Source organism: Perissodus microlepis, chromosome 23 (genome assembly GCF_051167445.1).
Source record: "Perissodus microlepis isolate ML-2025 ecotype Zambia chromosome 23, ASM5116744v1, whole genome shotgun sequence".
In the NCBI taxonomy this organism is placed as follows: domain Eukaryota; kingdom Metazoa; phylum Chordata; class Actinopteri; order Cichliformes; family Cichlidae; genus Perissodus; species Perissodus microlepis.
Window position 1 is genome coordinate 33,093,940 of NC_140482.1, and position 22,012 is coordinate 33,115,951.

Here is a 22,012-nt window from a genome sequence, read left to right on the forward strand (position 1 = left end):
CATTTTTATGTGTTGAAGTTGCATTCACAGACACAGATACCTGCTAATCAGCGCTCTGTAACATCCAATCAAAATCCTTAAATCTTACTGTGCACCCAAACGTCGCCTTCTTTGAAGGTGTGTTAGTACAGTAACCTCCCAGCAGTTTTGTCATTGGTTAGATAACACCATTAAAATGCTCCAAAAGGCTCCAACAGCACAAACATGGTGCAGAGGTCCAGTAAAGGTGAAGCTAGCATCCACCTGTATCACCATCCACCTGTCAGTTAGAGAGGCCACGCCCCTAGTAATACACACAGTTTGTGTATCGGGCTGTGAACATGTTAATTCAATTCAAGAGAATGCATTTAGCAACCTAATTAATGAAAAGCATTTAAACGCATAATTTTATTATCTAAAAAAATGGCATCAAACATTTTAGTAATGTTATGCTTGGCTGAAATCAGTTTTGTGTGAATGTTGTGACCTGTGTCCTCAGCTTTTAGCTTGTGCATGAGAGGCTGAATAAAGAAAACAGGAGATATCTGCAGCTTCCACCTGTGCTGCATCATAGCACATTATTCTGCAGGTAGAACACACACTCAGGTGTGTGTGCTGTTTAATCTTGTAAAGAAACTGCAGTATGTTGTGAAGAGGAGCTCTCTGATGGATTATTGACAGCTCTGTGAGGAGGATTTAAAGGTTAAACGGGGATGAAGGGGGTAAATGCAGGATTAAAAGTCACACACCTGGTGATCGAGGTGATTAAACAGAGAATTAACAGGTCAGATTTAAATCACTGATCTGTGGTCTGATCAGCGCTGTGGCAGTTTGATCGATTAAAAACTCCTCCTGAAATTCCAGTTTGAGGATTAAAATGCTTCCTCCACCCAGGAGTAATAACGGGAGGGATGCTCAGCGGCCGTGTCCATGATGTGTCTGGCGTTGTGTCTCCTCCTGCAGATTCGTCCCTATCCAGCTGACCGTCGTCATCAGTTTCAAAGCTCTCTGCTGTGGTTCTTACAGGTTACACAGCAAAACAATGACATGTTGTTCCCCAAATTTGTGCTTAATGCAGCGCTTTTCCGCAGGCTGGGTCCGGTTTTAACTCAGATACTTACAGTCTGGGAGGAAGTGCTGATTACAGGTATGAAAAAAGAGCCATTCTATAATCTTATTGAAATAACGTGGATTAGTAAGATTATCCCCACCTGCTCTGTGATTCTACATGGATCCACCCCCAGTCTGAGAGCACCTGATGGACAATAGAAGAGATGGACGTAGCTTGTGCTGAAGTGCCCCAAGCCATTCTTTCTCATCTCCAACAGAGGGCGACTGTGTTTTGCGTGGCCGTAGGGAGGTCTGTCAGAAAGTGGCCATTGGCTATCCTGCTCTATAACCAGAGTAAACAGTTTCTCGTCCTTTTAAATGAAACATGATGTTTGTTTTATAAATCGCCGTCCTGTTAAAGTCAGACAGACATGTCGTCCTCCGTTTCTCAGTCAGTGACAAAAACTCTCTCGACTGTAATGTTTCACCAAGTCTTCACCACAAAATGTGCTGGTTAACATCACGGGGATGTAAGGAGATCAGTCCTCACAATAGACTCTAAGCTTATGCCCCCATGTTGTTATTACTAACAACAATATGCTACTGTTTTTACATTTAGCATATTGTAGCTACAGGATAGGGATGCGAGAATGTCAAAATATGCTGATGGCTATTGTTGGTCTCTTTCAGAGGAACAGGAAGAACAGTGTAAATCTCATCAGTTTTTGATTAAACCAACAAGCTTGTCTTGAATTACACAGGCCTCATAACAGGTCTTTCACTTCCTGGTCAGTCTGTGGAAGTTGTTGATGGCTTTAAGTATTTGGGAACAAGTTTACTTGATGACAAGTTTAGTTTTATGGTTTAAGATGCTGGGATGTGTTTCTCTTGTTGTTGTATTGAAGTTTTGTATGTGTGTATGTAGGATTTTTTGGGTTGATATGAAGTGATTTGATTGATTTGTTTATGACTTTGTGAACCAAAGACAATTTTCCATTCATGTGGATAATATAGTTATTTTGTTTTATTCTATTCTTGCTGATACGGGGCGAGATTTCACTTCATATCTCAGAATGAACCAGAATCTGAGCCTGGTTCTGTCAGAGGTTTCTTCCTGTTAAAAGGGAGTTTTTCCTTCCCACTGTCGCCAAAGTGCTTGCTCATAGGGGGTCATATGATTGTTGGGTTTTCTCTGAATGTATTATTTTAGGGTTTACCTTACAATATAAAGTGTCTAGAGGTGACTGTTGTTGTGATTTGGCACTGTATAAATAAAAATGAAAGTAATCCATACCTGCAGCAGAGCAATGACTGACCTCCAACTGTGGACGGATCACTTCAGATGTTCTCTCAGCTGAAGTTTAGTCCTCCTCCAGAGAGTGTTTGACTCTGCCCATCAGGGCCCCTTAACACAAACAGTTTAATCCTGATTCTCCATCTTGGTTCTGATAATATGTTTATATGACCTAACCACAGCTTTCAGTGAATGCTGGCATCAAACTTTACGGTAACAGCTGTGAGAACAGCCGCACTCATCATGTTGTTTGAGCTGATTGCACCAGTTTTTTTTTTAATTTTTGGGCAATGAAGTTGGTGACATCATACTGAACAGCAGATCTGGTCCTAAACATTACAGTGGCCAGGGTGACCTTTGTTCTAAAACCACCAGCCTCTGTGAAAATCAGCATGTCAGAGCTGCAGCCATCGCTGAAACGTTCGCAGAAATCTGTCTGACATGCCCTGATTTTATCTGTTCCTCGGAGGATGAACTCACAGGACAAATTATGCACATCACTTCATCAGCAGACGAAGCATGGAGAGGCTATCCTTCATGTATGGTGTGAGTGCTTGAGGGTCTGTCAGCAGCATTTGGTTTAAGCTGTTCTGTGGATGTCAATCTGTATTCACAACCACTCCAAAGGTAATTAAATCAGTTGAAAGTTGATTGAGTCTGTGGGGAAAGTGGGTCATTGCAGCAGCAGACAGTAACAGGACCAACATAGTATAAATAGAAACTGAGCCGAAACAAGCATCGCACACTCTGATCTAAAACTGCTGTTAAAGTATGGAGGACGAGGGATGTAACAATAAGATCTTATCTGCAGTTTACTGTTGAGGCTTTCTGCAGTGGTGTGTAGTGTCCAAAAACTCCAACCTCGTTTGTTCAGACCATCAGTTTATGAAAGTCTTAAAGGGAAGGAGCTAAAGCAGCATGATACCCAGTATGAGAGAAAGAACTGTGAAGCATGCATAGCGACTCGGAGAGAGTCCGGAGTTAAAAAAGCCCGGGGGGGGGGGGGGGGGGGGTGTCTTAATTTGGGCCGCTTCCTTGCCTCAGACAGTTTGATGACATGGTTGCATTTTATTTGTGAGTCATGTCAACTTGGAGGGGAGGTGCTAGCATGAATGGTGATAAAGGGACTGCCTGAACTCTGTGTGTGTGTGTGTGTGTGTGTGTGTGTGTGTGTGTGTGTGTGTGTGTGTGTGTGTTGGATCAATGAGCTACCATAATAGAAGAGTTGGCTGCATACATCTGCCCCCTGCAGACTGTAACAACACACTGCTCTGAATTTGTGTGTGTCCCAGCTTCCTGTCCTTATATAGCCTCCACCCCCAGCCTCTTTGATTGCCTCAACATTCACAAACACAGTCATCGTGTTGGTATCAAGTGCATCATTTAAAGCCTGCTTGTGTTAATTATGCATATCTTCAAAGCTGTAGTTTCTCAGGCATGGTTTTAAGGCCTTGCAGGAATTCCAGGAGTCCTGGAGCTGGGCTGGGAACATTTAAGGTGGTCCTTTGAGCCTTTATGAAGGTTTAGATTGTGGTTTGAAGGGAGCTGTTAGAGAGTTCAAAGTCAACTTTAAAAAGGATCTACTTGTCCAGAATTGAGAGTTAACTAAAGGAGAGTCCAGAAATCCCACTAGAGCCCTTTGTGATTCATGATGTGGTTCCAGTAGGTTCAAAATAGGTCATTCTGGGCACCATTGACCACTGTTACACACCGGCCTGGGGGGGGGCTGGAGTGCAACACAAGAAAAATAATAAAAAGAAGTAAATCACACAGCCACAGCTTTACAATGACTAGTCATTTTATTAACTTGACAGGTAGCGAGCGTCAGGGTGGGCATGGCCAAAACAACAAACAAAACACACTGGAAATGAATCAGAACTAACTTACCTATAGTGAATCAACCCCAAAAGAAAATACAAACCTCTAACCTGTCTCCCTACCTGAAACAGGAGAAAAAGGTTGAAAAAGAAACTGCTTCCCACCCTTACAGCTACCATGTCCCAATACGACTCTCTAAACTGTTTTTACTGCAGCCCAGCTCTGTCACACGCCACGAAGGGCCCCAAACGCGCAGCTCACTGGAAACAGGAAGTAGTAGGAGGGGCTGCCGGCCCAGTCAGGTCCCAATTTGTAGCTGGCCTCATTCCCTCTTCCACCAATGGTTAGCCTCCACCTGGAAACAGACATCACAGAGTACAAACAATGCCCCCGCATGGTGTGGCAAGTAACAGCATGGTGTGGCAAGTAACAGCACCACACGGCAACAATGACCTGGGTCATAACAACCACGTTTAATGCTTTTGGTAATAAAGCAGGATGATGAGGTAGCTACTTCTTTAGGTCTTTATGGAGGTTAAAAATTCTGTGTCATTGAACAGCTCCAGAGATGGTTAAAGATGCTGAAGGTTCTTAAGAAAGACCAAGAATGTCCAAACCATAGTCTTTAAGGGCTGTGTAGACCTCACAGACGAACCTGGTACAGGGAAGGGTGGGGTTCCTACCTGAGGAGAAAGAGCATGGACACAGGACAAGACTACGAACGAATTACTGAATTACTGAATATCCATCCATCAGCTATAAAACAGTGATGAGTCTTTGGCTGTTGATCCCAATCAGAACAGAGCTGGTGAATCTGTGAGAACCTGCTGGAAGGACCATCTCTGGCACTCTTCATCAACCACATCTTCATGGTGCAGTAGCTGGACTGATCTGAGGCACCAGCTGAACTCTTCTCATCGCAGCAAAGAGAGACAGCAGCAGGTTCTTGCTGTAGGGTCCGCCAGCGTGTCAGCCTATGAGCTGCTGACTTCACTGTACAGCCTCTGTCCACTTCACACCATCAATTAAAAGGTCCGATGCCCGTCCTTCATAGTTCTGACTGGTTATAACTGACTGCTGCTTTCTCCACGCCAGCGTTTCAAGAAATATGGAAACATTCTAAAAAAATGTTCAGTTTTCCATCCCAGTTATTCAGGGATCAGTTTGTGTAGAAACGATCATTAAAAATGAAAAATAGAACTGGGCTGATTACTTTCTGAAGCAAGTGTAAATGAAGGGCTGTGACCGTAAATGTGTGCGAGGCACCAATGAACGTCTTTACCAGGAGGAGCGCTAATGGAGAACGAAGAGGAGAAAAGGATTGGGACAGAGAAAAATGCACAGGAGAGGGGGAGGGAGAGGGGTAAGGAAAGGTAGAGCAGCAGCAGGAGGGTGGTGAAGGGAGAGGGAGAGCCGGGGATGAGGAAAGGGAGTAATCGAGGTTGAGTGTATAACAGAGCTGTACGTCGCTCTCAGCCTCAGCATCACAGCAGCCAGCTCTCTCTCTCATACACACACATCACATTTTCTGGAGATCAGAGCGCCACAGCAGAGCTGAAACTGAGACGGCGCACACACATACACACACACACACACACTCTCTGCCGTACATGTGGATTTATCTCTGCGTGTGAAGACTGAAGTATGGACCATGTTGCCTCCAGGTTAGTATGCGCTCTCACTGTGTGTGTGTGTGTGTGTGTTCTAGTGGATTATCAAGCGTCTGTCAGAGCTGAGTTATGAGACGGCTCATTACGTGTGTGTGTGTGTGTGTGTGTGTGTTTGCTTTCCTACCTGATCCCCGTCAACATATCGAGTAGGGGTCACCTTTAACCTGTGTGCATGTGTCTGCACACAATCAGGTGGGGAAAGACAAATCATGTGTGTGCTGCATTATTTTGGTGTGTGTGTGTGTGTGTGAGAGAAAGAGAGAGCGAGAGAGGTAGAGAGACAGCAGCACTTTTACCTATGATGTATTTTGCTGTGTATGTGTGACGGGCATGGGCTCGCTCTCAGGTTCCCCGTGTGGTGCTGCATCAGTATCAGGACCACAGATTGGGGCTCTGAGCTGCACCATGACCGATGATAATAAATGCATCCATCACATATGTCAGGTCACATGATTGTCCCGGCAAGCGTTCTGTTTCTGCTGCGTGGAGCTCGGTCTGGAGGCAGAGGGCAGCGTACACCATCCTGCCAAAAGTGTTCACTTGTCTGCCTTCACAGTGTGCAAAACTGACTGACCTCCCATTCTTAATCTACACAGTTTAATATGATGTCGGCCCTTTGCAGCTGTAACAGTTTCAGCTCTTCAGACAAGTCTTCATGCAGATTTAAGAATGTTTATGGGGATTTTTGCTGCAGGTCAGTCAAGTTCTTCACACCAGGAAGGGGGCATCCCCAAACTGTTCCCAAAAAGTTGGGAACACAAAAGTGTCCAAAGTATGCTGAAGCATGAAGCGTTCCTTTCACTGGAACTAATGGGTGGAGCCCGACTCCTGGAAAACACCCCACACTATAATCCCCCCCCTTCACCAAACTTTACTCTTGGCACAGTGCAGTCAGACAAGTACCGTTGTCCTGGCAACCACAAACCCAGACTCATCCATCGGAGACGTGTGATTGGTCACTCCAGAGAACATGTCTCCACGGCTCTAGAGTCCAGTGGCATGTGCTTTGCTTTACTGCGTCCAATGCTTTGCTGTTTGTTTGGTGATGTAAGGCTTGGATGCATTTGGTTGTCATGGAAACCCATTCCACGCATTGTTCTTAAGCTAATCTGAAGTCACGTGAAGTTTGGATGTCTGTAACGGTTGACTCTGCAGAAAGTCTGTGAACTCTGTGCACCATGATCCTCAGCATCCGCTGAGCCCGCTCTCTGATTTACGTTGCCGACCACTTCGTGGCTGAGTTGGTGTCGTTCCCAGTCACTTCCACTTGGTTATAATCCCATTAACAGCTGACTGTAGAGTATTTGGTTGCGAGGACATTCCTAGCGTCCTATCACGGCACCACCCTGGAGCTCACTGAGCTCCTGAGAGCGAGCTATTCTTTACAAATGTGTGTAAAAGCAGTCTGCATGCCCAGAAGCTGATTTTATACACCTGTGGACATGAAACTGATGGAACACCTGGAATGAGGGATTTGGATGGGCGAGTGAATACTTTTGGCAATATTGTGTATTTCGTCCAGATGTTCCTTAGCTTGGCAGCTGTTTCCAATCAAACTAAGACATTGGGCATTTTAGCCGTTTATGCCACGGTAGCTTCACCTGGCAGTGTTTACAGTGGACCTAATATTTGTTTGACCCTGATGGGTGTAAGTCATCACTGGTGTCAACCCTGACCTTGATTTTGTGAAGAAAAACAGAAAGGACTTCAGTTTTGTGTAAGAGTGAATATCAGCACAGAGCTTGGAGATCAGGTCATCCCTCGATGATTCCTTAAGCCTCAGTTATACGCTGCTGCAGAGGCGAGCAGCTGGAGACAAACAACAGGCACATGAACGTCCGGATCTTAGCGCTAACTGTGCAATAACGAAGTCTACGTCACTTTCTGCTTCCGGGCGCATGGAAGCAGAAAGTATCATCCCTGCTTCAGACCTCAGAGGGCTAAAAGAGGTCCTTATAAGATTTTGCGCTGTGAATGACTTTGGCTTTGCATGTTTCATCTAATCTCATCACGTGTCCTACATTTTATCCATCTCATTGCAAATATTCTATTTTTTAATAGCTGTTATCAAAACCACCAGTAAAAATTAGATATATCCGCCACCATCCCACCAGCTGTGCCAGATAGCTGCCGCTCCCCGATCCTGGTTTTAGTGGAAGTCATGTTTCGTTAAAGGGAGTTCTTCCTTCCCACCATCACCAGGTGCTGTTCATGGGGCACTCCCTCTAATATTATTTTGTTTTTATTTTACAGCATGTTGGGGCGACTGTTGATGTCAAATGGCGCTGTAGAAATTAAACTGAATTTAATTAAAATATAAAAACACTGTAGTGTTCCTACAAGACTCCTAGAAAAGTATAGTTCCATCCATCCACCCACCTACCTACTTATAGCTTATCCAGTTCTCGGTCAAGACAGCAAGAATATAATTTAATGACGTTTTGTCAGATCTGCTTTACACACATGCTGGCATCAGTACCTTGATGCACCAACTGTGGAAACACCAGCCGCTGAGATAACCGACCAGTTCGTCCATGTTAGGAGGCTGGAGTGTAGCGTTGGCGTAGACTGCAGTTTGTGTCCTGTATCTGTTTGTTTTCTCTTCTGTTTCCCCCTTTGACTTCGTCTTGCTGGTTTTGTTTAGGGACTCAAAAGTACCTGGTTGGGTTTGTGCCAGTCCATCTCAGGGCTACCACAGAGAGATGTGTAATCATCAGATTAACATAACATGCACACGTCTGGATCTTAGGAGGCTCATTCTGCTGAGAAACTGGTCTCGGCCGGGGGTTCGTGGTTTGTTCCCGGCCCTCGGCCACATCCCCAAAGTGTTTTGAGTCTGCTTTTACACCATATGAGCCAGTGGGCTGTAAAATATTATAATATTATGTGTGACAGAAAAAAATAAACTAAAATATAGAAATGAGAGCTTTCAGAACTCTGGGAAAGCAGTCTAAGCTTTCTGGGGTCTCGTCTTTGAACTGCATGTCTTCATTTACTGAAAGGAGCTACCTCAGGTGTTAAAGCAGATGTTAATCAATAACACAGACTAACGGAAAACTGGTTTCTGTGTCTCTCAGGTCTGCATGTTACTAGCACCAGGATTTCTTCACCTGTTTATGATAACAAATAGAAATAAACCCAACTTTAATCCACCATCAGTCTCGCTTACAGAGGCGCTCCAGAGCAGCCAATCGCCTTCACAGCGTGTGCTCCATCGACCTTTCTCTCAGCAGAGCAACCGGGCTGTCAGCGTCGCTGTAATTTATGAGGTTAATGTTGGCTGCGTCCCGTTTAGCTTTACCTGTTTTTCAGGGTCCTACTAGCTGCAATGTGAGGTACTGAGTCACTCCGTGCTGCTTAGGTTAGAAGACGATGTGAGCCGTGCAGGGGTGCACAGCCTCATCTCAGACACACACACTGATCTGTGTGTGATATTTAATCGTGTGTCAGTGTGGATGCGTCCTCGATTGTGTGTCCTTAAATCATCGTCTTTGAGCAGAGATGTGTTGTTGCTAACTGGACTGGTCCAGGCAGATTAATACACCCTTGTATTGCTCATGCTGTAGGGACTGGACTTCCTTTTAGAGACAAACTGGTCGCTGTACTTTAAATCATTACGTTTTGTGGGGATGAGCTGGTTTAAGGGTTGTCCCCTGAAGTGATGAAAATGGGACGGTGTGTGTGTGCAGCAGGCTGAGCTGTTGCATTGCAGTGACCTCCAGGAGCTACTGCAGCACTGATGCATACAGCTTGAAGGAGGATGCTCTCTGCAGCTTTAGTGTCTTTCTTAAACTGCTTTCAGCGTCCCGTCTCAGACATTAGAGGTGACAGTGCTGCTTTATAAGCCATTAAAAGGGCCGCTGGTTTTAAGACACAGCATTATTGTCCCTAATGGTTTTATTCAGACAGGCTATGGCTGTTAGGAAAGAGCCACTCGATAGCCGTCTCTAATGAGCACGAACAGACAATAGAGGAAGTCATATACAGGATTCAAAGCTACATCTGATGTAAATGTGACCCGTTTACTCTTACAGGTTGTTAGGGTGTTTGAGGGAAAGTGTTAAAGAGCTTTCCACACAGGCAGAGGCCAGCAGCAGAGCACCAACCAGAGGCCATCAAATCCCAGCAAGTTTCAAAGAAGACGGCCAAATTGATGGTTGCCAACGGCTCCCATGGCTGCTTTTGAACAGCTGGCAGCATAAAGCTCACTATATGTAATAAAAGCAGACTGTGAGTGCATCGTTAAAGTTGTGCTGTTCTCAGAAAAGCCAATCTCAGGTCTGGACTCTGATTTAGACTGAACAGACCACAAACCTGGTCAGGCTGCTTTTTTCTGTGTGTAAAAAATCGGTTAATGGTAGCAGATACTTTAGCTCAGGGTGGTGTGGCTGTGCACGCTTGATCTCGTCTCAGAAGCTGAGCAGGGTCGGGCCTGGTTGGTAGTTGGAGCTGGAAATACCAGCCTGTCTCTGAGATGGCCATCCATCCCTGAGCCCGGTTCTGCCGGAGGTTTCTTCCTCCCCACTGTCGCCAAGTGCTTAGGGGCGTCTGATTGTTGGGGTTCCTCTGTATGATTGTAGGTTCTTTACCTCACATGATATTAAGTGCTATATAAATAAAATTGAATTGAATGAAACCGTTAAGAGCTGCAGAGCTACACAGCTGGTTAGATATGTTAAAGTTTTAACATGGGATTTGGACTGACTCACTGCTGCCTCTGCTAGACACTAGAGGGTTTGGCTTCCTGCTTAAGGTTTGGACTTTGATAATTGGTCAGAACAGTGTGTTGCTATCCATCCGTGAAGCTGCATTATTCATTTTTAGTTTTGTTTATATGAGCTCCAAACTGTAAAACATCCACTTAGATTTAAAGTCTGTGAATCCTGAAAAGCTTGAAGCGCTTGGCTTAAGGGTGAGAAAAATGAATAGTAATGCTGTCAGGCAGACCTCAGAGAGAAGGATCATTAAAAGCCTTCATTCATTCCAGTGCTGCAGGCACTTTAATGAACGTGGCGTCCTTCCTGCAGCTCACTGCGCCTGCAGAGCATTTTCTTTGTGGATGTTGTCATGTCCATGGATTCAGGAACAACGCGGGAGCTTGGCAGGGAGTCGGGCTTTGTGCATCTTTGTTTCCAGCAGCTTTTCCACTTGAGTTCAGCCTCACGCAGGTATCTCTGTTTCCAGCACACATCCCGTTACTGGCCCATTATCAGCACAAACACACTCCTGCTCGTGCGTGACGCATCAAAGCCAGGAGAAGCCGCAGCAGCCGCCTGTTTGTCTGTCTGTCCCAGAGGGCGCTGGAATAAATCAGCTGATGGCGTTTCCTGCTTTTAATGCCAGACCTTTGAAGTGTTCAGGTGGAGCTGAGCCTCAGCAGTTTGTATTATTGGGTTTTTTATCTTTATTGACAGCTGGCTGATCATGGACAGGGACAGGAGAGGTCTGTGATGTGTAAAAACAGTGAACAGTTTGAACATCCTTAGCACAGATTTAAGACCAGGGCTCTAGAGTGCGACCAAAATGTTCAATAGTGCGACTCTCTCTCTCTCTCTCTCTCTGTACTTCAAGAACAGTTTCCCTACTCAAATCTCTGTTTTCAGCATTATTCATTCACTTATTACCCACCAGTCCACCGTTGTTTACAGCGCTGTCGGCCGCTGTCTTTCTTTTTTTTCTTTTTTTTTTTTACTTAAATGACCTCGGACAAGAAAGCCTAATTTCTGCTGTTCAATACTGAAGAAATTCAAAATTTTTAAAAATATGCAAAAATGCAGAATATTTTTAGGGTTATCTGCTATGAAAAGCCAGGCCAGCAAAATCTCCTTCATGTTTTTATTCTCAGTTACTTTGACACAAAGGCATCTGCTGTGATGCTCACATTTCTAAAAAGTCTCATAAGTGTCAGTACTGATAAATGATCAGAGTTATAATATTTCTGACTGTCTGAGGCAAAATTGAATCGAATCGGGACCTTGTGAATCGGAATCAAATGGATTATAGAAATCAGTGATGATACCCAGCCCTACTGAATAGCCTAGGCCCGACAGAAGTGGATGTAGCTGTGGGTAATGAGAAAAGATGATAAGAACGATTGATAACTTTTTCTTTTTCTTTTTTTTTTAAAGTTAAGGGCTGATCCATTTGAAATTCATAGCCAGTGCTCTGACACGGAGCCATCAATCACTGAACGCTGAAAAAGCACAGTGTATCCAGAAAACACATTATATGTCGTGATAAATGCCCTGCCCAAGTGTCCCCTCTCCCCACAGCGGCAGGCAGCAACAAACAGGTCGTCAGAGGAGGCCGATGTGATGATTAAGTTTAATATTGTCTACAATATTGCCAAAGAGTGCCAATGCACTTTAAGCACAAGATTGTTAGTTAATCATTTACAAATCAATATTGTCTGTATGGACATCAATTTTCCCCCAAAAAAGTGCACATGTAAAACTGCGGTGTTAAGCGTTACGGTTGAAAAATTTGGGTGCGCCTAACTTTTGCGCTGGTGCGCCTAAGAAAAAAAGTTAGGCGCACCAGTGCAACCTTGGCTAAAAATTAGTCTACAGCCCTGTTTAAGACGATACTTATTTTCTGCTTGGACAGAAAACGATGATAAATAATCACAGAAACATATTTAACATGGAGTCCTTTCCTGCGACGTCAGCAGAGGAAGTGATGAAGCCAAGCCAAAGGCCTTTTAACCAGATGGGCATCGGTGATTCAGGTGCATCGTTTTAAAGTGGTGCCAGTTAATCATGACGTTTGGCACAGAGTTATCAGTCCTTTGTTTGCTTATAGCCCAGCTGGATTTTATGATCTCTGCAGTCACAAGAGACTCAGAGAGCTCAGTGAGGTTAAATAGAGCATGTGACTGAATGTTGACATTTCTGTCTGGGTTAACTAACTGGGTTAGGCGAACACGTAAAGGCTAAAGAAGCTTACCAATGACGTTTTGCCAGATCTGGGTGTGGGTGCCGAACCAGAGTGCAGCACATCACACTTCATCAGCCCCATCACTGGGTTCAGTTAAAATAATCCCCAGAAACAGGAAGTCATATTTCAGAAGTGCTGTGTGTATATGTGGGTCTGTGTGGCTGTGTGTGTGTATATACGTGGTCTGTGTGGCTCTGTGTGTGTGTGTGTGTGTGTGTGTGTGTATATACGTGGTCTGTGTGGCTGTGTGTGTGTGTGTGTATATACGTGGTCTGTGTGGCTCTGTGCGTGTGCGTGTGTGTGTGTGTGTGTGTGTGTGTTCAGTAACTGTGTCTCACCTTGCTGTCACCTTGTTCCTGCACAATGGTGCAGGTTCAGGTAACACTATCAGTCTGTTATTGGTCGGATGCTGTTACGTGTCCAAACAGCTGTTGTGGAGTGAACACTGAGATGTGATTGGCTGAGTACCTCTTTGTAGACACCGAGGGGTAAAACGCTGAACGTTAACACATTATTATTAGTTAACGAGATTCAGATTTAATTGTTCATCTTCCGGATCAGCTGCTGACATCTTTGAGGATAAAAGTGATTCGACAGCTGTAAAAATGTTCTAATAATGAAGGCAGCGTTTCACAATACAGCACACACCTCCTCCACATGACCCGCACGCTTTGTCTAATATAGCTGACCTGTTGTATGTGTTGAAGGAGAAGAGGAGTGTTTCCACCCTCAGATACACGTTAATTCATTTACTGTAGTGTGTGTGCAGATCCGACTCGCAGCCGGCTGTGAGATGCGGACATCCAGAAAATAAAGTTGATCTCTGCAGCTGCGATTGACGTCACAGAAGGTGTAAAAAACTTAAAATGACAGGAAAGGAAAAAATAAAAATAAGCGAAGAAGAAAACAGAGACACACACACACTGACAGGACGTAATGTTGTACAGGTTGGCTCTAAAAGGCTTTCAGGTGTGGAACTGATGGAGCTGTGACGGCTCTCAGGGTGCAGCACTGAGTTGGTGCTGCAACAGGCTGGTGTGACTCTGAGACTGTGAGCACTGTTGCTGTAGGCGGGAAAATGCTGCATCATTTAGGCACAAATACAAAGCGTTACAGTAATCTAATGAGAGGAATAAGGTGTGGCCGACCTGCGATGCTGTGAGGATTGGAGCTCAGTTTCTTGATGGGCTCCTTTGGGTGCCTGTAACACCTGGGCGTGATTACTGTGAAATGCAGACATCAGTAACACCTTCAGATGTGCATAATTTACATTTGATCTGTTTTCTGACACATTTCTATCTGTGATATTAACAAACCAATACCCAAGGGAAGTGCAGATAAGGAAGTGGATTTCTGACGTGGTAGAGCTTCACTGTTCACTTTGCTGTCCTCTCTGCAGGTTTTATTATGGACTCACGTTTGTGCACTAAAGTAAAGATGGATAAATGCTGTGCATGTCTCGTTATTCTCCCCTGACGCTTGAAGCGTGTGGGCTGAGAGTGGTGTGCATGGGCACAGTGCCACACTGACTTACCTTTGAGCGAGCCAAGGTAACACATTACAAATGTATCCACATGAGCCTTTACTGTGTGATATGCAGCAGCAGACACATTCACTTCTGCCTTTTCCTGATATTCCTCAGCATTTTAACTTATTGTTGGAAACTCCTTTTCAGACTGTGGGCTGGACTGAAATGGTCACATGACCGCTTTTGATTATAGGATAGGGCTGAAATCTTTCAGGCATTTACCTCGTGCCGGTATGTCAACATGTTCTCCTACTGTTCCAGCGCTGAGAGTAGCCACTGTTCTTTCAGTCAAAGGTCACACACACATCTGCATTTCCACTCTCATCATCCAGCTGCTGCATGCCTGTTTTTTCTGTATCACGGATGTTGGCTTGTGTCATCACACCAAAGTCTTCCTGTTACTTCGGCTCACGTGTCTGTGCAGCAGTGTCGGGTCCTGTCGTGTGCCCGCTGGGTTTTAGTTTTACGGATGATGTGAAATATTTGAACCAAACAGCAGAGACACACACACACACACACACACACACACACACACACACACACACACACACACACACACACAGTAAAGGGATACCAAATTCAGAATGTGTGTGTGCACTGATTTACTGTGACATGTCACCTTGCTAGAAGCACACACAGATTCACATTTTGAATCTGACACCCCGTCACGCAGGATTTTGTGTGACAGGTTGTCACTGCTGTGTGTGTGTGTGTGTGTGGTCACTGCAGACAAACTGGACCACAGTGCTGTAGAGGAATGGTAATGTGGATCATGTTGAGCTTGTATTTGCTTTTTTACGCCTTGTGCAGCCCTCACACGCTGATGAACGCACCGGGGGCGGTCCCTGAGCCACTGCTGCCGTTAAACTAGACTAAACTGTCCTTGAGGACTACAGAGTGTTAGAGGAAGGGCGGAATGAAAAGTTTAAGAGAATGTGGGCAAAAATCAGGTCTCACGGACCCAATAAAACCAGGTTACAGGCTCTGAAGAAAAGTGATAGAGACAAACTAGAGCAACATTCATGAAGTGGAATACCACACTGAGGGGAACGCCACCATCCTGCTGTGTGTGTGTGTGTGTGTGTGTGAGAGAGAGAGAGAGAGAGAGAGAGAGAGGCAGGCAGGCAGGCTGGCAGGCGCGACAGTCGGTGCTTGGTGCCATCACGCTGAAGGCAGCCTGTGTGCTGCATTGATATGCATGTGCGCCGTCTTTGCAGCGCCCCCTGTAGTCACACTGTGTTTTGTGGCTTGGAGCCTGTGTGTGTGTGTGTGTATGCACACAAAGCCTGTAGATTTAAGCTTTTATGACCTGCAGTTCAGGGTCTGCATAAACTTCCTGCTCACTTTCAGTAGTAATGATGACCACTTCAGCAGGTCACATTCACCCATGTGCCCATCCTCTTGTTTTTATCCGAAGCTGAGGTGGGAATGGTGTCATATTCCACATGGATTTTTCCTGAAAGTGTGTTTGGCCTCCTCCTGAGGGATCCTCAGCTGCTTTCAGCCCAGATGAGATATAAAATCTCTCCAGTGACTTCGCAGTCTATTTCCTCCCAGTCCTCCTCCCCAAAGGGTGCCATGATTAGACGCTGCACCACCTCTGCTGGCTCTGCTCAGTACGAAGAAGCAGCTGAGCTTCTTGTAGTCCATGCCTCGTTCTTTCTTTCCTTACCCAAAGCGAATAACCATGGGTGAGGGCAGCACCGCATTCTGCCTCTGCTCCTCCCAATTACTCATGGACGACTCATTCCCAAACCCGAAGAAGGAGATCTGAATACCTGTGTGATATATTTTGAAATGTTGGGTAACCACTCCATCTGCCTAAAACTAGCTTCTTTAAAAACGCTGAAGTGTGAGAAACTGTTTTACTTTAATTTATAATGAAGAAAAGACTAAAAACTGATATTTTTCTCTTGCTGGTTGTTTAAAAGCTGCAGACTGACTTTTCTGTAACCTCAGCAGGAGGGTGGAGCCTCATCCATAACAGATATGACAGTGATGAGAGGAGGCACTGGGTGAAGGTGGGTTGCAAAGTGGAATGGAGATGTGCAGCAGCTAAGTAGGCTGACCTGCTGGGTTTCTGAACTTGATTCAATCTTTTATACCTTTTGGACAATTTTTGCTGCAAAATCTTTCCACCATAAATGAGGCGGAGCCCAAACTCACCGTCAGGGTTCAGAGTCTATTTAATCATCTGGATAATGTCCTGTCTGTGACACGTAGCTGCTGTCCCATCGTCCACCACCACGTACCTGCAGTCCATGAACTGAGTCTGAACACCAAACTCTGAGCTGCATTCTGCTGCTTTGATAAACCATTTCAAATGAGTGGCCAGAGCAGCGGAGTGGAAGTGGTTAATTAATTTGGTGGTTTCTGTACTGCGGGCGTAAGGCAGCAGTTTAGCTCCTTATGTATTTTTAATAGATTTCTGTCAGCTGAACACATTGAGCCTCCTGAAGGAGAGCTTAACAAGACATCCTGTCATCCTGACAAAGAGAAGCACTCCCAACAATTTAATTCACATTAAACACACAATAAAAGGTGCGCCTGCTCCTCTTCCTGACACGCCTCCATCATCAGAGCAGCAGCCGGTGATGGAGGCGCTCCGTCCTTCAGCCACCTCTCCTCACCCCGAGAGGCATTAACACCTGCAGTTACCTGTCACATTAAAGCTATTAATAGCTCATTAAATACACACACACACACACACACACCTGCCTCTCGTCTGAAAACTGTTAGCCTTTGATTAAACTGTGTTTGCGTGTGTATGTGTGAGATTTTAATAGCATGGTTGTGTGTTCTCTGTAGATATTTTTGTTTTCCAGCTTCACACAGACAAATGCAAAGTTATTTTTATATTTAGTGTTTTATGGAAACGCTGCAGGGAAAGTCTGTGTGCAACTATAGACTGTAAAAAGAAGATGGACATTCAGACGCTCTGCTTTAGCATTTTGGCTGTGACCATATTTGCGTGAGAGGATGGGGTGCTCACAAAGCTCCAAAAGCACAAACACAGTGCAGAGGTCCAGTTCAGGTGAAGCTAGCAGACAGGTAGCAGCTACAGTTACCTGTGTCACCATCCACCCGTCACTCGCAGAGGCCACACCCCTAATACCAAACCACACAATTTGTGTATCAGGCTGTAAACATGTTTGTTTCTGCCGTGACATTTTAACATCAGGTCTGTGGAGCCTGACTCACTGTTGCCTCTGCTGGATGTCAGAGGAGCTGCAGTGACCTCAGGTACCTGAGGTGGCGTGTGAGGAGCTAGTGATGAGAGCGGGCTCTTCTCGGGTCCATGTATGAATGTGATTCAGCTGTGGACGATATTTTGGGGTGGCTGTTTGCCATCTCAGATATTTCCCATGATTCTCGACGTGCTTATCTTCATGGCGTTGTGTTAAGTCGTTTGTAGCTGAGTGTGTGACAGCTTCTTCCGATCAGCGGCCACAAATTTGATAGTAATTAAATGTTCCCTGTCAGAGTGTGTCCCACCTCAGCGCTGGGAGCAGAGAGTCATTAATGCCTCCTAAAGCTGTGGGAAAACTGAAGGAACTGTCTGACTGGAGCTCTGTGATGAAATCAGTGTCAAACACATCCTGTCTACACTCTGCTGCTTGTTCATTTGCCGTCAGATCTCATCTGACCTGGTCGTTTGAGTCGATGCCACAGAGGAAAGGAGGCGTTTGTGGCAACTTGTTTTCCTCAGAGAAAGTGCTCTGACAGCAACATGATGATTAAAAACAAGCGCTCAACTTGTTTCCAGGCGTGTCTCAGAGAATATCTGCTGCCTCGGGCCCCAGAGCCACAAACACAGGACGGGTCTGACCTCCTGACCCCTCAACAAGCAGGTTTTGGTGCTTGAACCTGAGCAAACAAAAGGAAACAAAAAGTGCTGCAGGACTGATCTCTGAGTCTGACACTGATCATGGTTCTGATGCTGACAGAGGCCCATTTACATCATCATTTTAAATGTATTAAATTACAAATACTGCACTCTCTGCCTTCGTGGCATGGCAGCGTGGCTTCGGTGAGTACCAACGCGGTCGTGACCTCACCGGGTTTGCTCGGCTGTGAATCAAACTTTATACGCAGTGTCTCTGGCTGCTCGCAGCAAACTGGGGCAGGCTGAACCGAAACATCAACTAAACTCACCTGTCGTGTGTTATAACAGGAGCAGGCTGCAGCCCGGCACGTTAAACTGTTCTCAGGTCAATGCTGAGGTAAAGCATGACCTTTCACCTGCTTTAACCAGTTCTGAAAGTTTACCCAAAATGCACTTTGTGAATGATCGTACCAGTTTCTTCAGACTCTGGTTCAGCTAAAGTGCCTGATCATCAGCACAGCTGACGGTCATGTTCTTTGAATGATCCTGTGAGCAGACAGCATCGGTCTGCACTCATTAATGCTGTCATCGTCATCATCTCATGGCTCCTCATCCTCACCTCCCTCCTCTTCTTTGCGCTGAAGCTAATTAGAATGAACTTTTGTGATGATTTGAACCTGGACAGTCTCTCCTTCAGTGTCACCTCCCTTTGCAGCTTGTACAATTAGTTTTAATGTCTTCAGTTTTGTGCTTCCATGTAAAAACTAAAGAAAAATGTCACGTTTTAACTGCAGATGTTTTACGTTTTCTTTGGTGTCACAGGAAGCCGCTGATGGTTTGCTGTCTTTGCGTCTCCTGGAAATCAAGTCTGGCTTCAGTTATTCTCCAGTTTGAAGTGATTTACTGGTTTTCAGTTTATCTCTGATAACTGCAGTGACCTTTAAATCCTCTCATTTGACAAAAACACAAAACCCTTCACATCTTCAAAGCGGCCACTGATTCTGGAAAGGTCAGGAAGCACGAAGAGCAATAATTAAAGGCACGTTTGCTGACAGTGGAGGAGTTTAGTCTCAGCTGCAGGTTTCCTCACCCTCGCCGTTTGTTGTTTCTTTCACAGATCATTAAACTGATTTTTGTTTGACACCAGATTTGTCTCTGCTTTTCTCCTCGTCTCATCCTCCCTCCTCTCTGTTTCATAATTACCTCCTCACCTCGTTACTCTTCTCCTTCACATCTTAAATGCTCCTGTTTGTTCTTCTTTCTTCTCTCCTCCCCTTCTGCTCTTGTGTTTTGGATTTCTTACTCACTTTCTTTCACATTTTTCTCCTCTTCACCTCCCCCTTCATGCTTTTAATTTTATCTCCTCCTCCCTGTCTATGAGTCAATCCGAACGACGGGCTCCTGATCACTGAGTGAATCTGAGGCATTATTTTTCACATGTAAGTGGCTTCCTGGAAATCCCAACAAATACAGCCATAAACCTCTATCAGTGCTCAAAAAGATTATGCACCAGCGTAGGGTCTGAGAGTGCATCCAAGGATTTCATCCTCATACCTAATGACAGTCACCTGCAGAGCTCTATGTGTCCCTCCATGGATAAGCCTCCCCAGACCAGCATAACGTTCTCCACAGCTTCTACAGACCTTTTCACGTCTATCACATGTGCTCAGGGTGCTCTCATCTGTGAACAGCACAGGGCATTCTATGACAAAGTTCAGTCAGGTCCACGGTGCCGTGCAGTGAGCGCACTAGAAGGCATCGGGCCCTCAGGCCACCCTCATAAAGCCTGTGTCTGGTTGTTTGTTCAGAGACGTTCACTCCAGCGACCTGCTGGAGCTCCTTTTGTAGCTCTTCCAGTGCTCGTTCTCTCCCTCCTTGCACAGAGGATCAGATTCCGGTCCTGCTGATGGGTTAAGGCCTTCTACGGCCCTGTCCGGCTGTCCTGGAATCTCTTCCATGTTCCTGAGACTGTGCTGGGAGACAGCAAACCTTCTGGCAGTGGCACGTATTGATGTTCCACGCTGGAGGAGTTGAACTACCTGTGCAGCCTCTGTAGGGTCCTGGTATTACCTCATGTCAGCAGTGACAAATGCAAGACTAGTGAAAAACAGTCATAAAAGACGAGGAGGGGAGGGTCCCCCCCCCCCGATCCGTACCTGATCAGATCAATATCCAGGAATTTAAGTGACTTGAAGATGTGCTCTGATTAAGAAGTGTTTTTGTGAGAAGTGTATAATTTCTCAAGTTGGTTGTTCTCCTCTCCTGGTTCTCCTCCTCTTCCCTGGGCTGCAGAGCGGTGGTGTGAGCGTTATGGAGACCTGCGAGGGGAGCTGCTATGCGTGGAGCTGGAGAAGGAACGGCAGGGTTTGGGCCTCAGCCTGGCGGGGAACAGGGATCGCTCCCGCGTCAGCATCTTCGTGGTCGGGCTCCATCCCGGGGGGCCAGCTTCCCGCGACGGGCGCATTCAGATTGGAGACGAGCTTCTGGAGGTGAGAAGTCCAGATTATCATTTTACATAAATTACATCAACCACAGTGAGAGTGAAGGCATGGCGTTCATGAGAGATGATTTTAATCATGTGTGAGGAATTCGGTGCAACATCTGGGCCATCCTTTTTTTTATTTTTAATTTTAAAAAAAATGTGTTGTTGTCAATTATGTCAAAGCCTCATGCAGGTGGCTCTTCTACCTGCAGACTAGCAGATGCATCAGACTGAAGAGAAAACACTTGAGTGCAGCTCTCAGGTCGATCTGCAGTGTGTGTGTGTGTGTGTGTGTGTATTGATATAACATTTTGCTTCTTGTAGTTCTCGGGGACCTTTCAGCGGTCTGCCGCTCTGAGGACACATTTACTACTGTTGTTGTCTGTCTGTTTATATTCAGGAGGTAATAACCCTCCCTCACTTTCAGCACCTGTGGACATCAGGTAACTCGTCTCCACCCCTCTGTCTGCATTTCAGATTAACAACCAGATTCTTTATGGGCGGAGCCACCAGAACGCTTCAGCCATCATTAAGAGTGCCACCTCCAAGGTGAAGCTCATCCTGCTCAGGTAGGACTGCAGTGCATGGTGGGAAAGTCTGAGCATTTAAAAAAGGTTCCATACACAGTGGCCTGCTGCGTTATGGAACCTTTTGGTTATTAAACTAACACTGGTGCTGCTACCAGTGTTAGTTTGATAACCAAAAGCAAAACAATAATAAGTAACATTTTTATTCAGTCAACAAAAAAAGTCATTTTACAAATAAACTTTTCAGTTTCAGTGTCTGATTCAGCAAGCTGTGGTCTCTTCCTCCTGTTACAGCAATAAAAAAACAGAATTAAAAATTTAAATTTCATATAATTAAGATAAATAATATTTGACTGATCTCACAGCAGCTGAAACAAACAGTAATAATAAATATCAGTAATAATATTTCAATTTAAAAGTATTAAAGCAATATTTGTGCATTAAGTTGTTAAAAATTATTAAAGAATCATTATTATTATTATTAAAGACTTCTTTGCAAAGCCGTCCGGTGAGCTGCATCAGACGCTTTGGCTGGTTTCCTGACCTAAACACTTCCTGACTCCGCCCCCTTTTTATCCTGTATAGCGTGTTCTATTGCCGTGTGTCTTGATTGTGAATAATATCACAGTTATTCTCTGATGCTGTCATTCATCCACAAAAATATAACCTTGTGCGTCAGTGAGGAGGTCTGTGCAGGAAACTCATGAAGAACAAGCTGTTTCTGTTTCCTGTCACTGCATTCTCTGCAGCACATCATCAGCTGATGCACACTGAGCATGCTCAGCTGAGTCTGAGGAAAACACAGCTGCATTCCCTTCAAAATAAAAGCTGCTTCCTGATGTGGAGGATGACTCCCAGGCTGTGGAGATGAAGCTCAAAGCATCCCAGAGCTCAGGCTTTAC

The 22,012-nt window shown here is 45.2% G+C and overlaps 1 protein-coding gene across 5 annotated transcripts in view; it reads left to right on the forward strand.

The window, feature by feature from the left end:
* patj (PATJ crumbs cell polarity complex component) overlaps positions 1-22,012 on the forward strand; it is an 84,430-nt gene that overhangs the window by 38,645 nt on the left and 23,773 nt on the right. For all 5 annotated transcript variants that reach the window (XM_084920395.1, XM_084920398.1, XM_084920397.1 and 2 more), the window contains exons 29-30: positions 20,394-20,590; positions 21,061-21,152. In XM_084920395.1, the coding sequence (XP_084776521.1) occupies positions 20,394-20,590; positions 21,061-21,152 (289 nt within the window). The remainder of the gene's footprint in view (positions 1-20,393; positions 20,591-21,060; positions 21,153-22,012) is intronic.